Below are 20,294 nucleotides of genomic sequence, written 5' to 3' on the forward strand. Positions count from 1 at the left end.
AAAAGATTTTTTAATACATTTTATACATTTCAAAACATGTGAAATGGGACATTCTGCATAATGAGTGCCTTCTACTTTTGGTACTTTAAGTACATTTTTAAATCAATACTTTTGTACTTTTACTCAAGTACATTTTGAATTCCAGACTTTTACTTAGTATTTCTACATTGCAGTATTGATACTCAAGTAAAACAATCGAGTACTTTTTCCACCACTGGTCTGATCTGGCATTTTTGTCAAAGTGTCCCCTGAGCAAGTACTGTGCACTTAACCCCTAACTGCTCCGCGGGCACTGCCCTCTGTAGTGCCCACACACTGACCCTGATACAGTACTTCCAGTAGGATGGGGTGAAATGCAGACAACCACATTTCACTGAATGTGCAAATAATACAGTGACAAATATGTGACAAATACCTGTTTTGCAGTTTCATGTTAAATGCTACAGTATGTGTAAGAGACATTTGAGCCATTTTGTTTCTGAATCGATGATGTCACTGCAGGGCTTGGTCAAGGCCAAGGTTGCCAGGGTTACAAGGTTATTTAACCCTGTCTGTAATCAAGGGCAGGTGTTGCTGATGGGCAGTGTTGCCAGATTCTGTGAGAGAAACAAGCAACCAGGTCTAGGAAAGCCAGCCCAAAAGAAGCGACTATGGGCCACATGAGTACTTTAACATGTACATCAGCTATTTGAAAATAGCAGATCTGCAAGCTCACAACGCGTCGCGATGCGACGCGTTGTGAGCTTGTAGATCGGCTATTTTCAAATAAAATCTTGCGGGGAAATTATAATAAGCAGATCTGGCAACCCTGCTGATGGGAGGCAAACAGTGTTTTGACTGTGTTTAGGAGGGCTGTCGATTTAGCCACTGTACGTTTAACTGTTTGTTTAATTATTGTATGCTGGAGTGATTGGCACGAAAGCTGCTAAGAATAAAGCGTTTATTTATTAACTTTAACGGGCGGTTTGGACTTCAGTCTTTTTAGCACACCTCGAAACAACCATAGCCGTCGGCAACCAGTAGTGCCAGAAGTACAGGACTTTAGACACTACACTATTTCAGTCAGACAACTCTTGGATTGGATTAGAATATATATTTATTGAGCAAGCTTGAACATAGATATAGGAAGCATAAAGAAGCATAGTTTGGCGTCAGGTCTCTGAATCCATTCACTCCCTGTAAGAATAATATTTTAATAAATGTTACATGCCAAATAGCCTTTACAGGGAGTGAATAAAGACCCCCACGGGGATCTAGAAACAGAGCTTACAGGTGGATGCCGGGGAGGTGGTGGGATGAGACTATTCATGGTCAGCAGCATACGTAGGCAAGCAAAGGCAGCAGATTCGGCAGGATCTCAGCAACAGAGCAGCAGCAGCGTCGGCACGTCAGTACAGCAGAAGAGCGCAACTAGAATGAACAGGTAGGCAGAGCAGTACTTAACCCACCGACCAGGAGAAAAGTGCATGTGACTAGACACCTGATCGGTTATCCCAATCCCTTGAGTTGCCTGGCCTGAACTAGCTCCGTAAACTGCGCCTCATGAATAGTTTGTGAGTGTGTTACATACAGTAATGTTGTCCCTTTGGTAGAGCGCACAGTGGAGACGGTGGTGACCTTTGACCAAGGTGGGAGGTGGCAGACTCTACACAGACCCCAGAACAGCTTCTGTGACATCGAGACCACCACCAACAGGCCCGACAGAGTGAGTTGTACACACACAGTACATACACACACACACACACACACACACACACACACACACACACACACACACACACACACACACACACACACACACACACACACACACACACACACACACACACACACAGTGTATGGGCTGATGGTCAGTGTATATGGGCTGATGGTCAGTGTATGGGCTGATGGTCAGTGTATGGGCTGATGGTCAGTGTGTATATGGGCTGATGGTCAGTGTGTATATGGGCTGATGGTCAGTATATGGGCTGATGGTCAGTGTATATGGGCTGATGGTCAGTGTATGGGCTGATGGTCAGTGTATATGGGCTGATGGTCAGTGTATGGGCTGATGGTCAGTGTATGGGCTGATGGTCAGTGTGTATATGGGCTGATGGTCAGTATATGGGCTGATGGTCAGTGTATATGGGCTGATGGTCAGTGTATGGGCTGATGGTCAGTGTATATGGGCTGATGGTCAGTGTATGGGCTGATGGTCAGTGTATATGGGCTGATGGTCAGTGTATGGGCTGATGGTCAGTGTATGGGGCTGATGGTCAGTGTATGGGCTGATGGTCAGTATATGGGCTGATGGTCAGTGTATATGGGCTGATGGTCAGTGTATGGGCTGATGGTCAGTGTATGGGCTGATGGTCAGTGTATGGGGCTGATGGTCAGTGTATGGGGCTGATGGTCAGTATATGGGCTGATGGTCAGTGTATGGGCTGATGGTCAGTGTATGGGGCTGATGGTCAGTGTATGGGGCTGATGGTCAGTATATGGGCTGATGGTCAGTGTATGGGCTGATGGTCAGTGTATGGGCTGATGGTCAGTGTATGGGCTGATGGTCAGTGTATGGGGCTGATGGTCAGTGTATGGGGCTGATGGTCAGTGTATGGGGCTGATGGTCAGTGTATGGGGCTGATGGTCAGTGTATGGGGCTGATGGTCAGTGCATATGGGCTGATGGTCAGTGTATGGGCTGATGGTCAGTGTATGGGGCTGATGGTCAGTGTATGGGGCTGATGGTCAGTGTATGGGGCTGATGGTCAGTGCATATGGGCTGATGGTCAGTGTATGGGCTGATGGTCAGTGTATGGGGCTGATGGTCAGTGTATGGGGCTGATGGTCAGTGTATGGGGCTGATGGTCAGTGTATGGGGCTGATGGTCAGTGTATGGGGATGATGGTCAGTGTATATGGCCTGATGGTCAGTGTATGGGGCTGATGGTCAGTGTATGGGGCTGATGGTAAGTGTATGGGGCTGATGGTCAGTGTATGGGGATGATGGTCAGTGTATGGGCTGATGGTCAGTGTATGGGCTGATGGTCAGTGTATGGGCTGATGGTCAGTGTATGGGCTGATGGTCAGTGTATGGGCTGATGGTCAGTGTATGGGCTGATGGTCAGTGTATGGGCTGATGGTCAGTGTGTCTCGTTACAGTGTCGGCTTCACATCCATGCCTCGTACAGCACCACCCTGAAGCTGAACGTCCCCATGCTGCCTCTGTCACAACCCAACGCTGTGGGACTCATACTGGCTCATGGTAACACGCACGCACGCACGCATCGCATCGCACTCATCGCGACACGTTGTGAGCTTGTAGATCTGCTATTTTCAAATACTTTTCTATATACTTTTGTAGATTGGCTATTTTCAAATGCCGGAAATGTATATAGGGGCTGAAGTGGTTAATGTATGTTTTGTAATCAAAATAAAAAATCTACAAAGTAACAAATCATTTTTACTGGAGTAAAGAGATGTAGTGGAGTACACATTTGGAAATACTCCAGTAAAGTTAAAATACCAAACAAATGACTTAAGTACAGTACTTGAGTAAATGTACTTAGTTACTTTACGCCACTGCATATAGGTGAGAGAGTGATCTCTTTGTGTCTCTCTCTCCGTCCAGGCAGCGTTGGAGACCCAGAGACGGTTCTGTCTCCTGACGTGTACGTGTCGGACGACGGGGGCCACACCTGGCTGCTGGCACTGAAGGGCCCTCACCACTATGCCATGCTGGACTCTGGAGCCCTGCTGGTGGCTGTGGAGCACAGCAACTCACCTGTTCACCAGATCAAGTGAGTTAAACACACAGCAACTCACCTGTTCACCAGATCAAGTGAGTTCAATTTTTTTGACAGCAAATTTTGATTTCGTTTTATTTATAGTCTTTTGAATAAAACTCCATTTAGTTTTAGTCATATTTTAGTCATCTGAAAAGTTTTAATTTTAGTCTAGTTTTAGTCAACTAAATATCATGAGATTATAATCGACTAAATCTACAGTTGATTTAGTCGACTAAAATGTATTTTGTCGGTGCCTTGATGGCGTCGTAATGGCTGATTCTACACTTGGCTGCATGCTGAAAATAGCCGATCTACAAGCTCACAAGCGCGACGCGTTGTGAGCTTGTAGATCTGCTATTTTCAGAGTGCAACACCCAAGCGCAACCAAGCATAAAATGACTTGTCTTTTAGTTTTACTGGATCTCTTCTCCACTAGTCCCTCACTAACATTTTAGTCTAGTTTTTATTTGTTGACGAAATTGTCAGTATATTTGGTCACAGTTTTAGTCATCATAGCTTAGTTTTTATTTAGGGCAGGTACACACTGCAAGACCTTAAAGTGGTCGGGGGGTCATCTGATCGTTAAGCATAACACACTGCAGGAGTTTATTTCTTGAAATCGGCTGTCATAATATCGTTGTGGTCTTCACAACACGATTGATCCCCGACAAGGGCTGACACACTGTAGGATAGTTCACTAGGATGCTATCTCCAGAGTCAGACCCAATACATACATTTGTGTTTATTCCAATTCATTTTAATCGACGTATCCCGTGATATGCCTCTCTCCCTCTCCCTCTCCCCCGGGCCCTCTCTCTCTCCCCCCTCTCTCGCTCTCTCTCTCGCTCGCTCGTCAAGAGCGCAGAAGCGGTCAGTGCCATGTCTGCTTATTATAAGCGACTTTGGGATTGTTTTTCTGTAAAGTTGCTTGAAAGTGTAGTTGTTTTTTTGGCCTTGTTTTCTAATGTTGTTTGAACCAGTTGTTCGCAAACATTTTCATGGCAAGGACCCCCAAATTAATAATAAGAATTAATTTTCCACAGAGCGCAGACCTCCCCCTTCTGAAAACATGTTGTGCCATAGACCCCCATTCAAGATCTGTGTGGATTTTGTAAATATCCCCCCCCCCCCCCCAAATGTCTTCTTTAAAAATAGCCTATCTACAACGTGAGCTTGTCGATCGTCTATTTTCAAGTATCCAATGTATTTGTATATAGGCTTAAAGTGCTCATAGTCGCTCTTGTTGGGCTTGTTTTCACAAACCTGGTTGCTTATTTCTCTCGCAAAATCTGGCAACACAGACAACGACACACACACACACACACACACACACACACACAGAGAGAGAGAGAGCTCTCGCTCTCGCTCTGTCTCTCTCTCTCTCTCTCTCTGTACAATTCCTCTAAAATAAGCAGCCCACCAGGCTCGCTCACTTTATCATTTTGTTTTATAATGTTAACTTATTACAGGACTGGACGGTAATATTGCGGTAGGGACTGTTTGTTGTGGTCAGGTCCAGCGACGCTCCCCATAGCCACTGTGGCTGTAATGTGCTCTCATTGGCTGTAGCGTGCATCTCCAGGCAAGGTGCTCGCAGCCCCGTTCATAGTGTATGATATTGTCTGTTGTCTTGTCCCAGACAGAGATGAATATCTAACAATTTAGATATCTGAAAACGGTCGGAAAGCCGTCGCAGAGCGGAGAATCGCGGCCACATCGGGTCGCAGAGCCTTTCACACACCCAGAGCATTATCTCGCCGATCAAAGACCGATCTGCGTCAGGTCGGGAGGTTTTGTCGGCGAGCGCCAAAAAATGTCGGCGACAGCAATATCGGACCTAATGTCTTGCAGTGTGTACCTGCCCTTAGTTTTCGTCAGTGAAAAAAGGTAGTCGACCAACATTTTTCATCATAGTTTTAGTCGACGAAATCAACACTGGTTCACAACACAGCAACTCACCTGTTCACCACATCAAGTGAGTTAAACACACAGCAATATTGTACTTTTACTCCACTACAATTATTTGACAACTTTAGTTACTAGTTACTTTGCAGATATTTGCAGATTTGCAGATAATTGTTCCATTATAAAACATACATTATCCTCTTTAGCCTTATTTTATACATAGCCTATTTGTAAATAGACGATCTACAAGCTCACAACGTGAGCTTGTAGATCTGCTCATGCTACAACAGCATCACACAAAAGTATCAAAAGTAGCCGATCTGTAGCCGATCTTATATGAATCCTGAAAAGTAACACGTTTTGGACATATGAGGTGTCCAAGCCCGACAGAGACGATATATAGGATACTTCAAACATGGGCGTCAATTGGGTATGGCAAGGTATGGGGGAAAAAATCATGAATAGTAGCCTAATGCAGGTGTAAGACCATTGTGTTGGTATTGTGTTATAGGTATAATGCATAGTTTTCTATGCATTTCAGGGGGTTTGGGGGATTTAGGTATGGCAACCCTAACATTTCCCATACCTAAGCTTTTGCTGGACTGACGCCACTGAGCTTCGATATACTTTTGTTCTGTTTTTGCAGGTTCTCAACAGACGAGGGCCAGTGTTGGCACGTGTACAACTTCACCGACGAGCCGCTCCACTTCAGCGGCATGGACAGCGAGCCGGGCTCCAGGCAAGGGGCCAGCTTCTGAGTTGTACATCGGGTCTATACAGGAAGTGTACAGTTCATATGAACGGCCTGTAGTTTAGCTGTTTTACCCCTGCTGGTGTCAGAAAGAATTACTCTCCATTCAAGCGGAGGGGTATTTGCCGAACTTTAGACTTGATTTTATTACATTTATAAACATTGTCATAAATACTATATGCTTCCAATCGCTAGTTTAAAGCCCTCTTTCAATCACCATGATATGATATGATATGAAAAACCATGATATGCGTTTTGGTAAATTATGATCCCATTTAATTTAAAATTGATGATAAAGTAGTGTATTCTGTAGGAGGGGCGTTGCTGCCGCCTTGTGATGGTTTGATTGACAAGCTACATCACACAACCAATAGCATTCATTCCCCACCCCCGCTCTGGTCCCAACCAATAGCATTAATTTCCGAGTGCATAGGACATGACGCAATATGACGCGATGTAGAAAGATGGCGGATTTGAAATTGCTTCATTTACTGTCTGTAGAGTCCACGGGCGTAACTTTGTCCATTCCTTTTTTTACTGTCTATGGCTCCAGGTCCATGAACGTCAGCCTGTGGGGCTACAGGAGCGACTTCAGCAAGTGGGTGGTGGTGACCATAGACTTCCACAAGCTGCTCAGCAGAGACTGTGAGTGACTGTGTGTATGGAGGAAGTACTCAGATATTTTACTTATGTAAAAGTGCAGTACCACAGTATAAAAATACTCTGTTACAAGTAAAGGGCCGGTGTTCAAAAATGTTACTTGAGTAAAAGTACAAAAGTATTGGCATCAAAATATACTTAAAGTACCAAAAGTAAAAGTACAAAAATGTTTGAAAATAGCAGATCTACAAGCTCACTGTGAGCTTGTAGATCGGCTATTTTCAAAAAGCCTATGTATAAAACAGGGCTGAAGTGGTTAATGTATTTTCTATGATATAATATTTTATATCTGCAAAGTAACTAGTAACTAAAATGTTTAAATAATTGTAGTGGAGTAAATGTTCAACATTTGCCTCTGAGATGTAGTGGAGTAGAAGTAAAGTATTGGAAATTGGAAATACTCAAGTAAAGTACAAATACCTCAAAATGTTACTTAAGTACAGTACTTGAGTACGTTCTTAGTTACTTTCCACCACTGGAGTAGGCTACCTCTCTCAGCACTGTGAGACTGTGAGGTTTGTTTAGTCACACTAAAGTATGCTTGGCATTTCTGAGCGCTCCAGCTGGTGCGTTTATGTGGGCGTCTGGTGCCCCCTGCAGGCGGGAGTGGAAGAAGCACTCAGATTGTAGCAATAGCACAGTGTAAAAAATATATACTTTGTTACAGTTACAGTCCTGCATTCAAAATCTTACTTTTTAAATTTTTTAAACATAGTTTTTCTACACATTAGTAACAAATTCTTTCATAGGCCTATTTGGTTCATGACATGTGCCATAGAGGGACAGGGAAACACAGGCATTCACATTGAAGGAACCACAACAAAAGGAAAGAAAAACTAGAAACAAAACAACAACAAGGCAACAGGGGAACCCTTAATGGGTTAAGTAGCTAAATTCATTCAGGAATAACCGGGAAAGTAATTCTGTCCGTGTAAACCAGGAAGGGATCCCATATGTCATGGAATTTCCTAACAGAGCCTCTAAATCTAACTTTCTCGAGTCGTAAGTTATTAAAAATGTCTCTTATCCATTGAGTATGGGAAGGCGGAAATCAAAATATTATTTAAGCCATTCAAAGATCTGCTATTTTTGGAAATGATTTGCGTTTATATATTTCTTAAAGGGAACATTTGTAACTAAAATCTTTGCTTCTGGGGGTCCCCTAATCCCCCCCTTGGCTGCAGGTGGTGAGGGGGATTACGTGCAGTGGCTGGCCCACTCCACCGGGGACGGCGGCGACCCTAGCGACGGTTGCGTTCTGGGATATAAGGAGCGTTTCCTACGGCTGAGGAAAGACGCGGTGTGTTGGAACGGCAGGGGCTACGTCCTGAGCACCCAGCCCACCCCCTGTCCCTGCACTATGGACGATTATCACTGGTATGTAAGGGGTGTGGGAGAAAATCCATTCATACTCGAATCGCGATTCTAATGTTGGACGATTATTTATTATTCTATTCTTTCTAAAAAAGTTTTTAAAAAATGTAATAAAAAAAGAAATCGGCAAAAATTGCATATATCAGCTTTAACACATTAAGACCGGGAACGCATCAGCGTGTCACTTTTAGATTTCTTTGGCTATTCAAAAATAGCAGATATACAAGCTCATAGCGCGGCACCGAGTGCCGCGCTATGAGCTTATAGATCTGCTATTTTTGAAAAATCTTGAAAAAAAAATCTTTGGATTTTTTTTCAAAAAACTGTTAGGATTTAGAAAACATGAAGAATCGCTTCAGGTCTTAACACATTAACCGCCAAGAACGTAGTCCTACGGTCCATTAAATCCAACTGTTAAGCGCCGAGACCGTAGCCCTACGGTCCGGGTGCTTTTTCTTTTTTTTGTATTTCTTTCTTTCTTATTTCTTTTTTTTTTTCAATTTTCTACACGGACCATTTCAGTGTAACACCACCGGAAACGGAACTATTTGCGATCCGGTTTTGCCGTTCCCGTCGGCCTCCATTCTAAAGCGCACACTAAAACTCCATTTTCTCCCTTGTAGTTTTTTATCCTCGGTCATCACTGTTTAACATAAACTGTTCTAACTACAACATGGATGCCCCGTTTGACACGTGGTCTGCACTGGTAGACACAGGGACATCTGCACGATGTTTACAAACAGTGCATCGCGCATTCTTAAGGATTTTAACGGGGTCTATGGCGACGTGAAAAAAACAAAAAACAACAATAAAACCGTGGCACTGGTGAGTACATTATGAGATTAACCTCTGCCGGTGGAAGTGTTAATGGGTTAAGTGGCTATCCGCTATGTCTGCTACCATGTCTGTTTGTTATCCTCATACCTCCTGTCCTTGTCGCACATTAATTGGTCATGTTCAGGATATAGGAAATATGAATATAAACAGCCCGGCTATTCATGTGTTTTTTTCCTCTCCTACAGTGACTTTGGCTTCGTGCGGTCAGAGAACGGCTCAGAATGCGTTGAGCAGGACGAGCTGAGAGGTCGTCCGCTGGAGCTGTGTTTAAACGGAACCCTGGAACAACTACAGACCAGTGGGTGAGGACTTGTATATCGGCGGTGTTGTCGAGGGCAGAAACCTCTTATCTCCATATTTTTAACTTTTTGTCGTCCCCCCCCCCCCCGTAAATTAACACCCTACTTGATCATACTACAGCGTCACATAAAAGCATCAAAAGTAGCAGATCTACAAGCTCAAAACGTATAAAAAAAATGACAGTTTTGGATATAATGGTTAATGGTTCCAAAATCGTTTTTTTTTTTTTTTCTTAATTGATTATATTGATTTTGTTTGATTAAAGGGATTCTAGGCAACTTCCGAGATCAAAAAAAGAAAAAAACTGTTGTCAAACAGTTAGTACCGTTGACTGACAACCCCTTCAGCCAATCAGCAGTTCATTCTCCTTCAGCCAATCAGCAGCTCATTTTCCCCAGCACCAGCTAATATGACGCAAGGGGACTTTAGAAGGGGCTATGCTGAAAATAGTTTGCTTTATTCGGATACATACGTGTCACTGCCCGCCCCTGCCGGTTCTCTGATTTTTTAAATTTTTAAATAGGCTCTGTCATGATTAATTGACCACATATATGAAGTTAAACAACTCAATTCTATCCAAACGCTATCTTAGAAGTAAATTCCGTGCCTCAAAAAAGAAGTTTGAGAGAGTTTTAAAGTTTTAAAACCGAAAGTAAAAACACTGCAGAGAAAACAATGGCTGCCGTTCCATTTTTGTCGGCTGCACTCGGTTCCATTCGGTTTCACTCGAACTCGCCACACGGACGCGCACATGCGTGCGTTTCATTTACGTCCCGGACAGAGCTGGATACCCGGATATCAAAACATAAATAGTAGGGAAAATACGGATTTTAGAAAGAGGACTGTGTTTCAATCAAGGGGCAAGGCTTGGATATTTACGATGAGGCCAACACGGAAGCTTATGAATGGCCAGAGTGAGGCACTGTTTTACCCTGCGCCGACCTGCAGTGTCAGAAAGAATTTATTTTAGCGCAAGTGAATGGGTTTTTGACAAACTTTAGACTAGATTTTCTTACCGTAATAAAAATTGTCATAAATTCTATATGCTTCCAGTCGCTAGTTTAAAGTCTCCTTTCAATCATCATGATATGCGTTTTGCTAAATTATGGTCCCATTTATTATAAAATTGACGATAAAGTAGGCTATGCTCCAGGAGGGGCGGGATGATTTGATTGACAACCTACACAACCAATAGCATTCATTCCCCGCCCTACTCTTGATTGACAAGCTACCCAACCAATAGCATTTTTGGGGGTTGTTTTCCGGTTCACTGGTCACGTGTCTGGTCTCAACCAATAGCGTTTGAGTTCCAGCGTGGCCAACTGTATATTAACGATGGAGGAATACACGTTTCTGAACTATCGGCTTCATTTTCGTTCTGTAGAAAGCAGGGGAGTGGCTTTGTCCATTCTTTTTTACAGTCTATGGTTTCAATGCAGGAAAACACCCCAGCATCATTATATAGTGGCTGATAGAGGGGGAAAAATGCAAAATATATATATATATATATAAATATTTTTAAATTTCAAGTTACCTAGAATCCCTTTAACTGTTGGACCCTTCCCTCATCTCCCTCCATTCTGTCAAAGATACCGGAAGGTCCCAGGAGACCAGTGTGAGAGCGGATTTCAGCCCAGCAGGAAGGAGGTGGATGTGGGGAAGATGTGCAGGAGCAGCGCCCTCTCTCCAAACTCTCTGGTCAGTTACACCCAGTGGTGGAAAAAGTACTCACATTTTTTACTTAAGTAAAAGTATCAATACTGCAATGTAAAAAAATACTAATAAGTAAAAGTCCGGAATTAAAAATGTACTTGAGTAAAAGTACAAAAGTGTTGGTATCAAAATATACATTTGAAAACGTGTGAAATGGGACATTCTGCATAATAACTACTCTATGCAGAATGTTCCATTTCACACGTTTTCAAATGTATATAATGTATTAAAAAATCATTCACAAATAGCACATCTACGAGCTCACAACGCTTGCTATTTTCGAAATGTTTTTAAGATGTTTTATGAATCATTTGGTTAATTATTAATCATCTACATCTGCAAAGTAACTAAGGTACCGTAGTAACTAAAGCTGTAGTGGAGTAAAAAATAAAACACAATGTTTGCCTCAGAGATATAGTGGAGTAGAAGTATATAACTACTGTATCAAGAAATTGAAATACTCAATTATAGGAACAATTACTTGGAAATTATACTTAATCCGTTCCAGGTCTTAATGATTAAGACCTGGAATGGATCTGTGTAACTTTTTAATTTGAGCTAAAAAAGCATTATTTTATACTTTGGCTATTAAAAAATAGCAGATCTACAAGCTCATAGCGCGGCACCGAGTGCCGCGCTATGAGCTTGTAGATCTGCTATTTTTGAAAAATCGTGAAAATGTGTGCACATCTTTTTAAATATATATATTCTTTTAAACAAACATTAACTCAAATCTTTGCTTCTGGGGATCCCTGGAACAAAATATTTTGAGATGGGGGTCCGCGGCCAAATTCATATCATTTTGGCGGTCCTTGACATGAAAATGTTTGAGAACCACTGATATAGAAACATAAGTTTTTCAGAAAACCATTAGGATTTAGAAGACATTTTGCGGAATCGGAACCTCAGGCCTCAATGGGTTAGCTTTTTTAACAAATAAAATAACATTTTCTGTGTCAAAGGTCATGTCTCGCCCAGACACAGGATATAATCCTACAGTAGAGTTGAAGTACAAGTAACCTACTTCTCCATCTGTCACACATTTTGACCTGATGGTGAAGATTCAACGTATCCCCTGAGCAAGCAGCCAGGCTCTATTAGCTCAATGGTAAAAAAAATAAAAATAAATCCGCACTTGTGCAGGAAACCGGGTTCAAATCCCGGGTAGCAGAGGAAAGTTACTTTGAGTAAATGTTCTATGTTTGTTTGTCTTCTCTAACATTGTGTTTCACCCTTATCACTCTCTCTCTCTCTCTTTCATTCTCCCTCTCTCTCTCTGTGTTTCCATCTGTCTCTCTCTCTCTCTCTCTTTCTCTGTTTCCCTCTGTCTGTCTGTCTGTCTTTCTCTCCCTCTCCCTCTCCCTCTCCCTCTCCCTCTCCCTCTCCCTCTCTCTCTCTCTCTCTCTCTCTCTCTCTCTCTCTCTCTCTCTCTCTCTCTCTCCTCCCTCTCCCTCTCCCTCCCTTCTCTCTCTCTCTCTCTCTCTCTCTCTCTCTCTCTCTCTCTCTCTCCCTCTCCCTCTCCCTCTCCCTCTCCCTCTCCCTCTCCTCTCTCTCTCTCTCTCTCTCTCTCTCTCTCTCTCTCTCCTCTCCCTCCCTCTCCCTCTCCCTCCCTTTCTCTCTCTCTCTCTCTCTCTCTCTCTCTCTCTCTCTCTCTCTCTCTCTCCCTCTCCCTCTCTCTCTCTCTCTCTCTCTCTCTCTCTCTCTCTCTCTCTCTCTCTCTCTCTCTCTCTCTCTCTCTCTCAGACTGAAGACAGTTCACCTAACACAGCTGTCATAGTGATGGCAGTGATCGTGGTTCTGCTGCTGAGTGCGGTGGCCAGTGTTCTGCTGATTAAGAAATATGTCTGTGGAGGGAGGTCAGTCCACCGTCACATCACGTCACGTCACGTCACGTCACGTCACGTCACGTCACGTCACGTCACGTCACGTCACGTCACGTCACGTCACGTCACGTCACGTCACGTCACGTCACGTCACGTCACGTCACGTCACGTCACGTCACGTCACGTCACGTCACGTCACGTCACGCCACGCCACGCCACGCCACGCCACGCCACGCCACATCACGACACGTCACGTCACGTCACGTCACGTCACGTCACGTCACGTCACGTCACGTCACGTCACGTCACGTCACGTCACGTCACGTCACGTCACGTCACGTCACGTCACGTCACGTCACGTCACGTCACGTCACGTCACATCACATCACATCACATCACATCACATCACATCACAACACATCACATCACATCACATCACATCACATCACAACACATCACATCACATCACATCACATTAGGCATGTAACGATTTATCGTATATCGATTTAAATCGATTCAAAGTGGTGACGATTTAAATCGATGCAATAAAATATGACATCGCGATGCAACCAGCAGAGGGCGCAATCGAGTCAGACTGCCTACCTTGTTCTCCGCCTACTATTTTGTCCTCTCAGGGCCACCATAGCTGCCTGCGTTCGTCTCTTCTTCACACACTCACTGAACAGCAGGCTATGAACGGCAGAGTGGGGTTCACGTCCTCTCAGGCTATGAAATCTAAACAACTAGGCGATCGCACTGCATAAAGAGGGAAATGTGCGTCGCATGTAAACATGTTTATTTGATTGATGAATTGCCCAAACTATACCGTTTACCCCCTCCGCCGTCTGACGGCGTTGTTAGCTGTCTGATTTAAACTCTGTAGGAAACATACAACTGATAAGGCTTAATGAAAACGGCTAATTCTGGAGCTATTCGGTGTGGCTGCAGAGTACAATGAATAATAATCTAATTTAATAATTTAACAATTGTATCAGAGCGCTGACAATGCCAAACTCCTTTCAACACTGTCTTTCAGATATATAGCGAATTTCATTGATATTAATCAATTCATTCTTATCTAATCTCATTTGGAGCAGTTTAAAACAGTTTCCCTTACTGTACATAAATGTGTTGTTTTATACAGAATGCTGAGAATGTAGCATAGATAAAAAATAACTTGTAAATCCCAAGGCTAAGCCTTAGTTTGTTTATTTGTTTTCTTTTTAATTTATTTCATCTGGGATACATGTTTTAAAATTCATTTATTTCATAAGACTTATATATGTAACAGGTATAAGAAAGACTTAGTCTTTTATTGTGAAATGCCTGCTAAAGAATCTATGTATAGTTTGTCCTGCAATGAGTGGTTAACTAGCGCCATCTACTGGTAGCTGGAAAGTCTATAAAGTTGACCGGGTCATGTGACTATCATAGCAGTTGTTACCTGCACTCTGCTGTGGTAAGTCACGTTCTGATGCTGCTCTGAAAAAGTATTATAAATTGCACTAAAGCTAACGTGAGATTTACTGTAAGATACACTGTCCAGTAACAGCAGTTGATATTTTGTTTCTGTGTGATTTCGTTTTGTTGCTGTAACTCACGTTAGATGCACTATGTGTTTGATACTGAAATCCATATTATTTCTTCCTGTAGAAGTCAGAACCAGTGGAGGTGCTAATGTTAGATTTATTACTGAACCTTAACTCCATAAACGTAAATCTAGAGAAGGATAAGGTACCTGGTTCAGTGGTTCCATAGTGTAAGGAGTCATCCCTTGAAATAATTGCTACACAGGTGATTACAATTGTAAGAATCAAAATGGTTTATTATCCTTAGACTAAGGTTACAATTATTGATGAGCCTATTAAACAATCAGAAATGAATTGTCATATACAAAAATAAAAGATACAATACCACTCAAATAACAGCGCGCTGGATACAAAAATCTCTCCCTAATCACAGAGTAATGATGCTCCAGACAGGGCGATATTTCTGCACTGAAGCATTCTTTCCCTAGCCCAGCGTTACATCATAAAAACATTATCAATTAGATCTTGATGTTGGCTTCAGAGGACGAGGCTTCCTGCTGTTCTCACGCTGACTCCACACCTTCCCCGTCACAGGCCTCTCCACTCCTCACCTCCCTTCGATGGCCCTACACTCCCTTACTTTTGATTGCGATAAGCGTCTATGAACCCTTTGTCTATTATAATTTGGCCAAGGTATATGGCATTTTTAGTTTTCTATTTCCTGGCTGGGAACTAACACTCTGAATTCTGCTGTGTAATCTTATGTCATTTTGATATCCATATTAAAGCTTTTAGTATATTACTATAAGAGTATTACAACAAAAGTATGCGATTATTATGACCTAATATTAATTCTATGGCATCACTGGTGCCTGTATTTTCAGTAAGACATTCCTCTGAAAAAGGGAGTAAATGAGAGAGAGGGAAAGACAGGGCCCCTCTCACTATGATCTCCTCTCCTCCTTGGTAAACACATTTTCTTTGAATAAGGTTATAATGACATAGTTAAACTAAAACTTAACACTTTTAGTCATACTAATGATTAAAATATACGGTATATATACGGTACACAGTGTAATAGTCTATATATCACTGTGTGGCTTAAGTGATTAGAATAGCTGAACTTAAAGCAGTTACATGTTTAAACCGCAGGATATAAACAGGAGCCACTATGTGCCCCCCTTTTTACTCTTCTAAACTCCATTTATGCAGTTTTCTACATACACATTCATTATACTTCTAGACTTTAAATCTAATTTTCCTAACAGTCCCCCTTTTACACCTGCCTAGCGGTAGGTGTAATCTAAAAAGGGAAATTAGAAGGACCTAGTACACCTAGATTTACAGCGTTATGTCACAAGTTGCAAATGGGTCGTCATGTGTGTCTGGGCTAGGATAAATGTCATGCATGTCATTCTGGGTCTGTAAGTACTGTCCGTCATGTGGTATGAGGCTTCTCAAGTCTCTAGGCACCCCTCTAAGGTTGGCTGGATCAAAGTCAGTGTCATAGGTCGATACCTTAGTCAGAGCAAGTTGTCGGGTAGTGGAGTCATGTGCTAGCTAGTGAGCGGTTTACACAAAGCAGGAGGACAGCCACTGGGATAAGAATGGGAAGTATCACACTGGCTACCCAAACCATCCAGGAAGAGCACCTTGAGGAGAACCAACCCCAGGGGTCGTAGCCTTCTGGTGGTGGGGTCAATGAGTCAAGAATGGCCTTGGAATGAGCTAATAGAGAGGTTACGTTAGTAGAAACATCTGGAATTAAAAAATGGTTAAGCAACACCGTACACATTCCCCCCTGCTTTTACAGTAAGCAGGTCAAAGGTCTGTTGGTACTGCAATGCAAAAAATTGTAATTAAAGCACACATACTCCCATGCCACTGCGAACAGCCAGAACCCCAAAAGACCCAAACTGCCCCAGTGTCCCCCTTAGCTGACTGGCTGGGGAAGAAAAAGATAGACAGACAGACAGACAGACAGACCGTCCGATCGACAGACAAAACCTCCTGTAGGCCGACCTGGCAAATAAATCAAGCATTTCATAAAGCAAATACAGCAAACACAGAATATTGCTGGGCTCTGGGTAGGTCTCCTGTCCGTTTCCTGTGTCTGTTAAAAAATAGAGGCCCTCAATGCAATTAGGTTCCGTAAACTTTGTAATACATGTTTCTACACATTTTTATTATTCAGGGGCGTCCCCCTTTTAGACATGAAAATGGCTGGTTCGTGACTTTTTTGATCTGTGGTTAGTTCATATGGGGACTGATCAATCACTTAAGTTAACAGATGACTGTACAACAGTTAATACAATCGCAATACTCCCCCCCACCTTTGAATTTCTGACACTATTGTAATATTGTTTTGCACTTAAGTCTTTCGGACCTCCCCCGCGGGGCGCAGTCGACAGGCTAGACCCCTTTCCACTTGAGGTCTACACCCAGGTCACCCTGGATGGAGAGTTCAAGCCTCCTGCTTCCCGGCGTCTTCTTTTCAAAGCCCACCGATCACAGGAGCATCACTCGCTTAGTAACTGTTGCACTACGGCGGTCGCTTTGAGCTTGTGATGGCCTGACTGTACATTGAGCCGAACGCAGCGACCACAGCACGCCATGGCTTTAATGCTATTGCGATCCGACCGGCAGGTGACCCAGTCGATAGCGATCCCTTACCCGTAGGCGTGGTTGGCGCCCCAGGCAGGAAACCGACGGTCTTGTCCTGGCCCCGCTTGGCTACGGGAACCAGAATTTTAACCGTTTTCACCCGCCTTGCCTTTTCACAGAGACCGTCCCTCAAGACCGCACCCTCTGCTAGGTGTGGACTGTCATCCACGTACCACGCAGTTGCCCGACACACAACCATGTGCGACAACCACGCAGGCTAGACGGAAACACAGCTAGGATGTTAATTCATCCTTGACAGAACACGGGGGCCTTCAGTATCTCCCCCGCACTATATAGAGTATTTAACGTGCTCTGGGAGCCTTGCGACCCCGCTGCCGCCTGTTGCAGCCAAGGGTTCGGGGAGCCTACCCCCTAACCTCGGCTGCTACACCTCCATCATATATGACTAAATTATTTTTAGAATGTATTCACTCTCAACTAAACATGCGCTGCGCCATCTGCCACTTGTTAAAAACATTCCTCGTTCTCATCATATGTTTTATTATTATGTATGTTCCTTCCGACATTCAGTCCTACCCCCCAAGGCAATTTTAGAGGATTTTAATTCCACTTTTTGTCATATTTCTAAACCTCACATTCCGCACTTACTTATTGAACTTACTAGATGCCATTTAAGTCTTCAAACTCCTTTCCAACATTTAAGAAATATTTAAACACTTCTAATTCCACTTGACCTCCCATCTAGCTGACTCACTTGACCTCCCATCTAGCTGACTCACTTGACCTCCCATCTAGCTGACTCACTTGACCTCCCATCTAGCTGACTCACTTGACCTCCCATCTAGCTGACTCACTCGTGCACTAAACCCTGAGCGTACATGCATGCACACCTTTACTTTCTTAACTACTACCTCACTTACTTGTAATCTTTGGTCAGGGTGCCAGTCAGTGTACTGTATAGTGTGAATTTTCTATGTACAACAATGTCTCTGTATTGGCCATGTTCATATACTACAGTATGTGTGGTTGCAAGAGTTTTCTCCATTCTGTTCTGTGGACTTTAATGTTGTGCTATAATACATCAGTAGGCTACTTGTCTCTCTCCCCCTTAAAAAACAAAAAAAAACTGTGTTTTTTCTTGTTTTTTTCAAACATACAACTAAAGGTGCACTCTGCCCTACTTTGGCCATTTAATAATTTAATTACCAACTTGCCAGAGGAAATTTTGCTTTCACATGCATGGGCCAGAGAGCCTGGTTTGACATCTTCCAGTGGCTCGGTAAATGGTCACGTGACAGCACTCCTCATTCCCCCTGCCAGAAGACAAATGTACAACAGTTTATGTTTTCCAGAGCAACCCCAAATGCTCAGTCGATACAGTTCCTTCTCCTGCACGTGTCGCATGTGCATTGCAAACAATCCTGCAGCATTGTTTATATCCCAGGTCGTATAGACTGACCCCTTCCCGCCTGTAATGTCACGTCCAAGAGCTGCAGACAGTGTCACTTCATGTGAAAAGGCAAATTGTCCAGACCATAAACATCGTGGACCCCCCGAATGTGAACGCAAGTATCCTCAGCATTCGGGTTATTTACTTTGAAAAATGGCAATTATAATTTGGCAGTAAGCAGTCATACCATCATTATTATTTACTTCCCTCAAACTTTTGCTTCCCTTGTGTGAAATGTATGGTTTTGTATGTGTACTGCCACTTAAGCAATTGTGTGTTGTGTGTGTCCGTGCGTGCATGCACTCTGACCTCTCTCCTAGCTGTCATACCCTCTTCTAATCACTTTTCTCTGCCTTCTATGCTGGTCCTGCTTAACCCTGTAACCGTCCTCCCCCTGCCTTAACACCCCTATAACTGGTCTGTTCCATTCTGCCTCATCTAAAAATGTTGCTGGCTCTGACCACCGTGTGTTCGCTGCCGCCTAGGCTGTATGCAATCACGGGCAAAGTGCCCCATACCATTGCAGTTAAAACACCTGACCTGGGACATGTCACAGGGACCCCTATAACCTCTTCTACCTCTATAGTACCCTGGTTGATAATTGTTATTCTGCTGTTGTACCCAATTTTGTTGCATTTCCAACATTTGTAGCTGCTGTTCTACTTGTTGTATTTGTAATCTGAGAAGCCTTTTCTTCATATCAGCAATTTCCGCCATGTCACCTTTTTTTTTTTTTTTAGGAATCTAACACAGCAGGGGACTATGGTACCGCTATCACTTCTGTACAAACAGCGTTTGACCACTCCCTAGTGAATGGCCCAACAGTATTTTAATCTGTAACAAAGCGGCTGGATGTGGCACTTAATATGATTCTCACTGAAAATGCCAATGTTTATTGTTCGTTTTCCAACACACTTTTTTCCTTTTCTCTTTTCTTCCAACTTTCTAAAATGGCATACACTTCCTAGCGCAATGAACTGTAGTATGTTATACAATGATTTAACAGTGAACTAGAAAGAGATAGACAGAAGAGATGCGACAATTGATTGATTGTCGCGAGTACACACCACCCCAACGCTTTTTCCCCAAATGCAAACTCACATAGCACCGCGCGCTTCATGCGAGGAATCCACCCGTCCCACAGAATTGATAATATATGCTACACTCCCCGAGCGTAATAACTCCCCCGAAGTTATTTTGTATGAACCCCTGGCCCATAAATCCCTTATATGTGATTTTAACAGCACTTTATGTGACGACTAGATACCGGATCAGAGTAAAAACCGCACCCGCGCGTTAAAATAACTGACTAAAACTCCCTGAGTCTATCTTATAACCTCCCCGAGATTACTTTTTCGCCCCGGACGACTGTATTGTCAATACCCAGAAATAACAATTAATACCAAACTCCCGGAATCTGGCTATCTCCCCGAGATGTCTTCCCTATCGCCCCTGACGATTTATTCTACTGTCAAATACCCAGAAATTAACAGTTTATACCAAACTCCCGGAATCTGGCTATCTCCCTGAGATGTCTTCCCTATCGCCCCTGACAATAGGAT

General features: G+C 43.2%; 1 protein-coding gene across 1 annotated transcript in view; it reads left to right on the top strand.

Annotated features, from left to right (window-relative positions):
• The window catches only part of LOC311049178 (sortilin-like), a 67,518-nt gene that overhangs the window by 33,082 nt on the left and 14,142 nt on the right, over positions 1–20,294 (top strand). Inside the window, exons 11-19 of the mRNA XM_084062660.1 lie at positions 1,593–1,705; positions 3,140–3,242; positions 3,609–3,777; positions 6,317–6,409; positions 6,975–7,066; positions 8,266–8,458; positions 9,478–9,594; positions 11,182–11,290; positions 13,049–13,161. Of these exons, the coding sequence (XP_083918786.1) occupies positions 1,593–1,705; positions 3,140–3,242; positions 3,609–3,777; positions 6,317–6,409; positions 6,975–7,066; positions 8,266–8,458; positions 9,478–9,594; positions 11,182–11,290; positions 13,049–13,161 (1,102 nt within the window). The remainder of the gene's footprint in view (positions 1–1,592; positions 1,706–3,139; positions 3,243–3,608; positions 3,778–6,316; positions 6,410–6,974; positions 7,067–8,265; positions 8,459–9,477; positions 9,595–11,181; positions 11,291–13,048; positions 13,162–20,294) is intronic.

The sequence above is a fragment of the Gymnoscopelus microlampas genome (assembly GCF_963454915.1).
Source record: "Gymnoscopelus microlampas genome assembly, chromosome: 7".
NCBI lineage: Eukaryota > Metazoa > Chordata > Actinopteri > Myctophiformes > Myctophidae > Gymnoscopelus > Gymnoscopelus microlampas.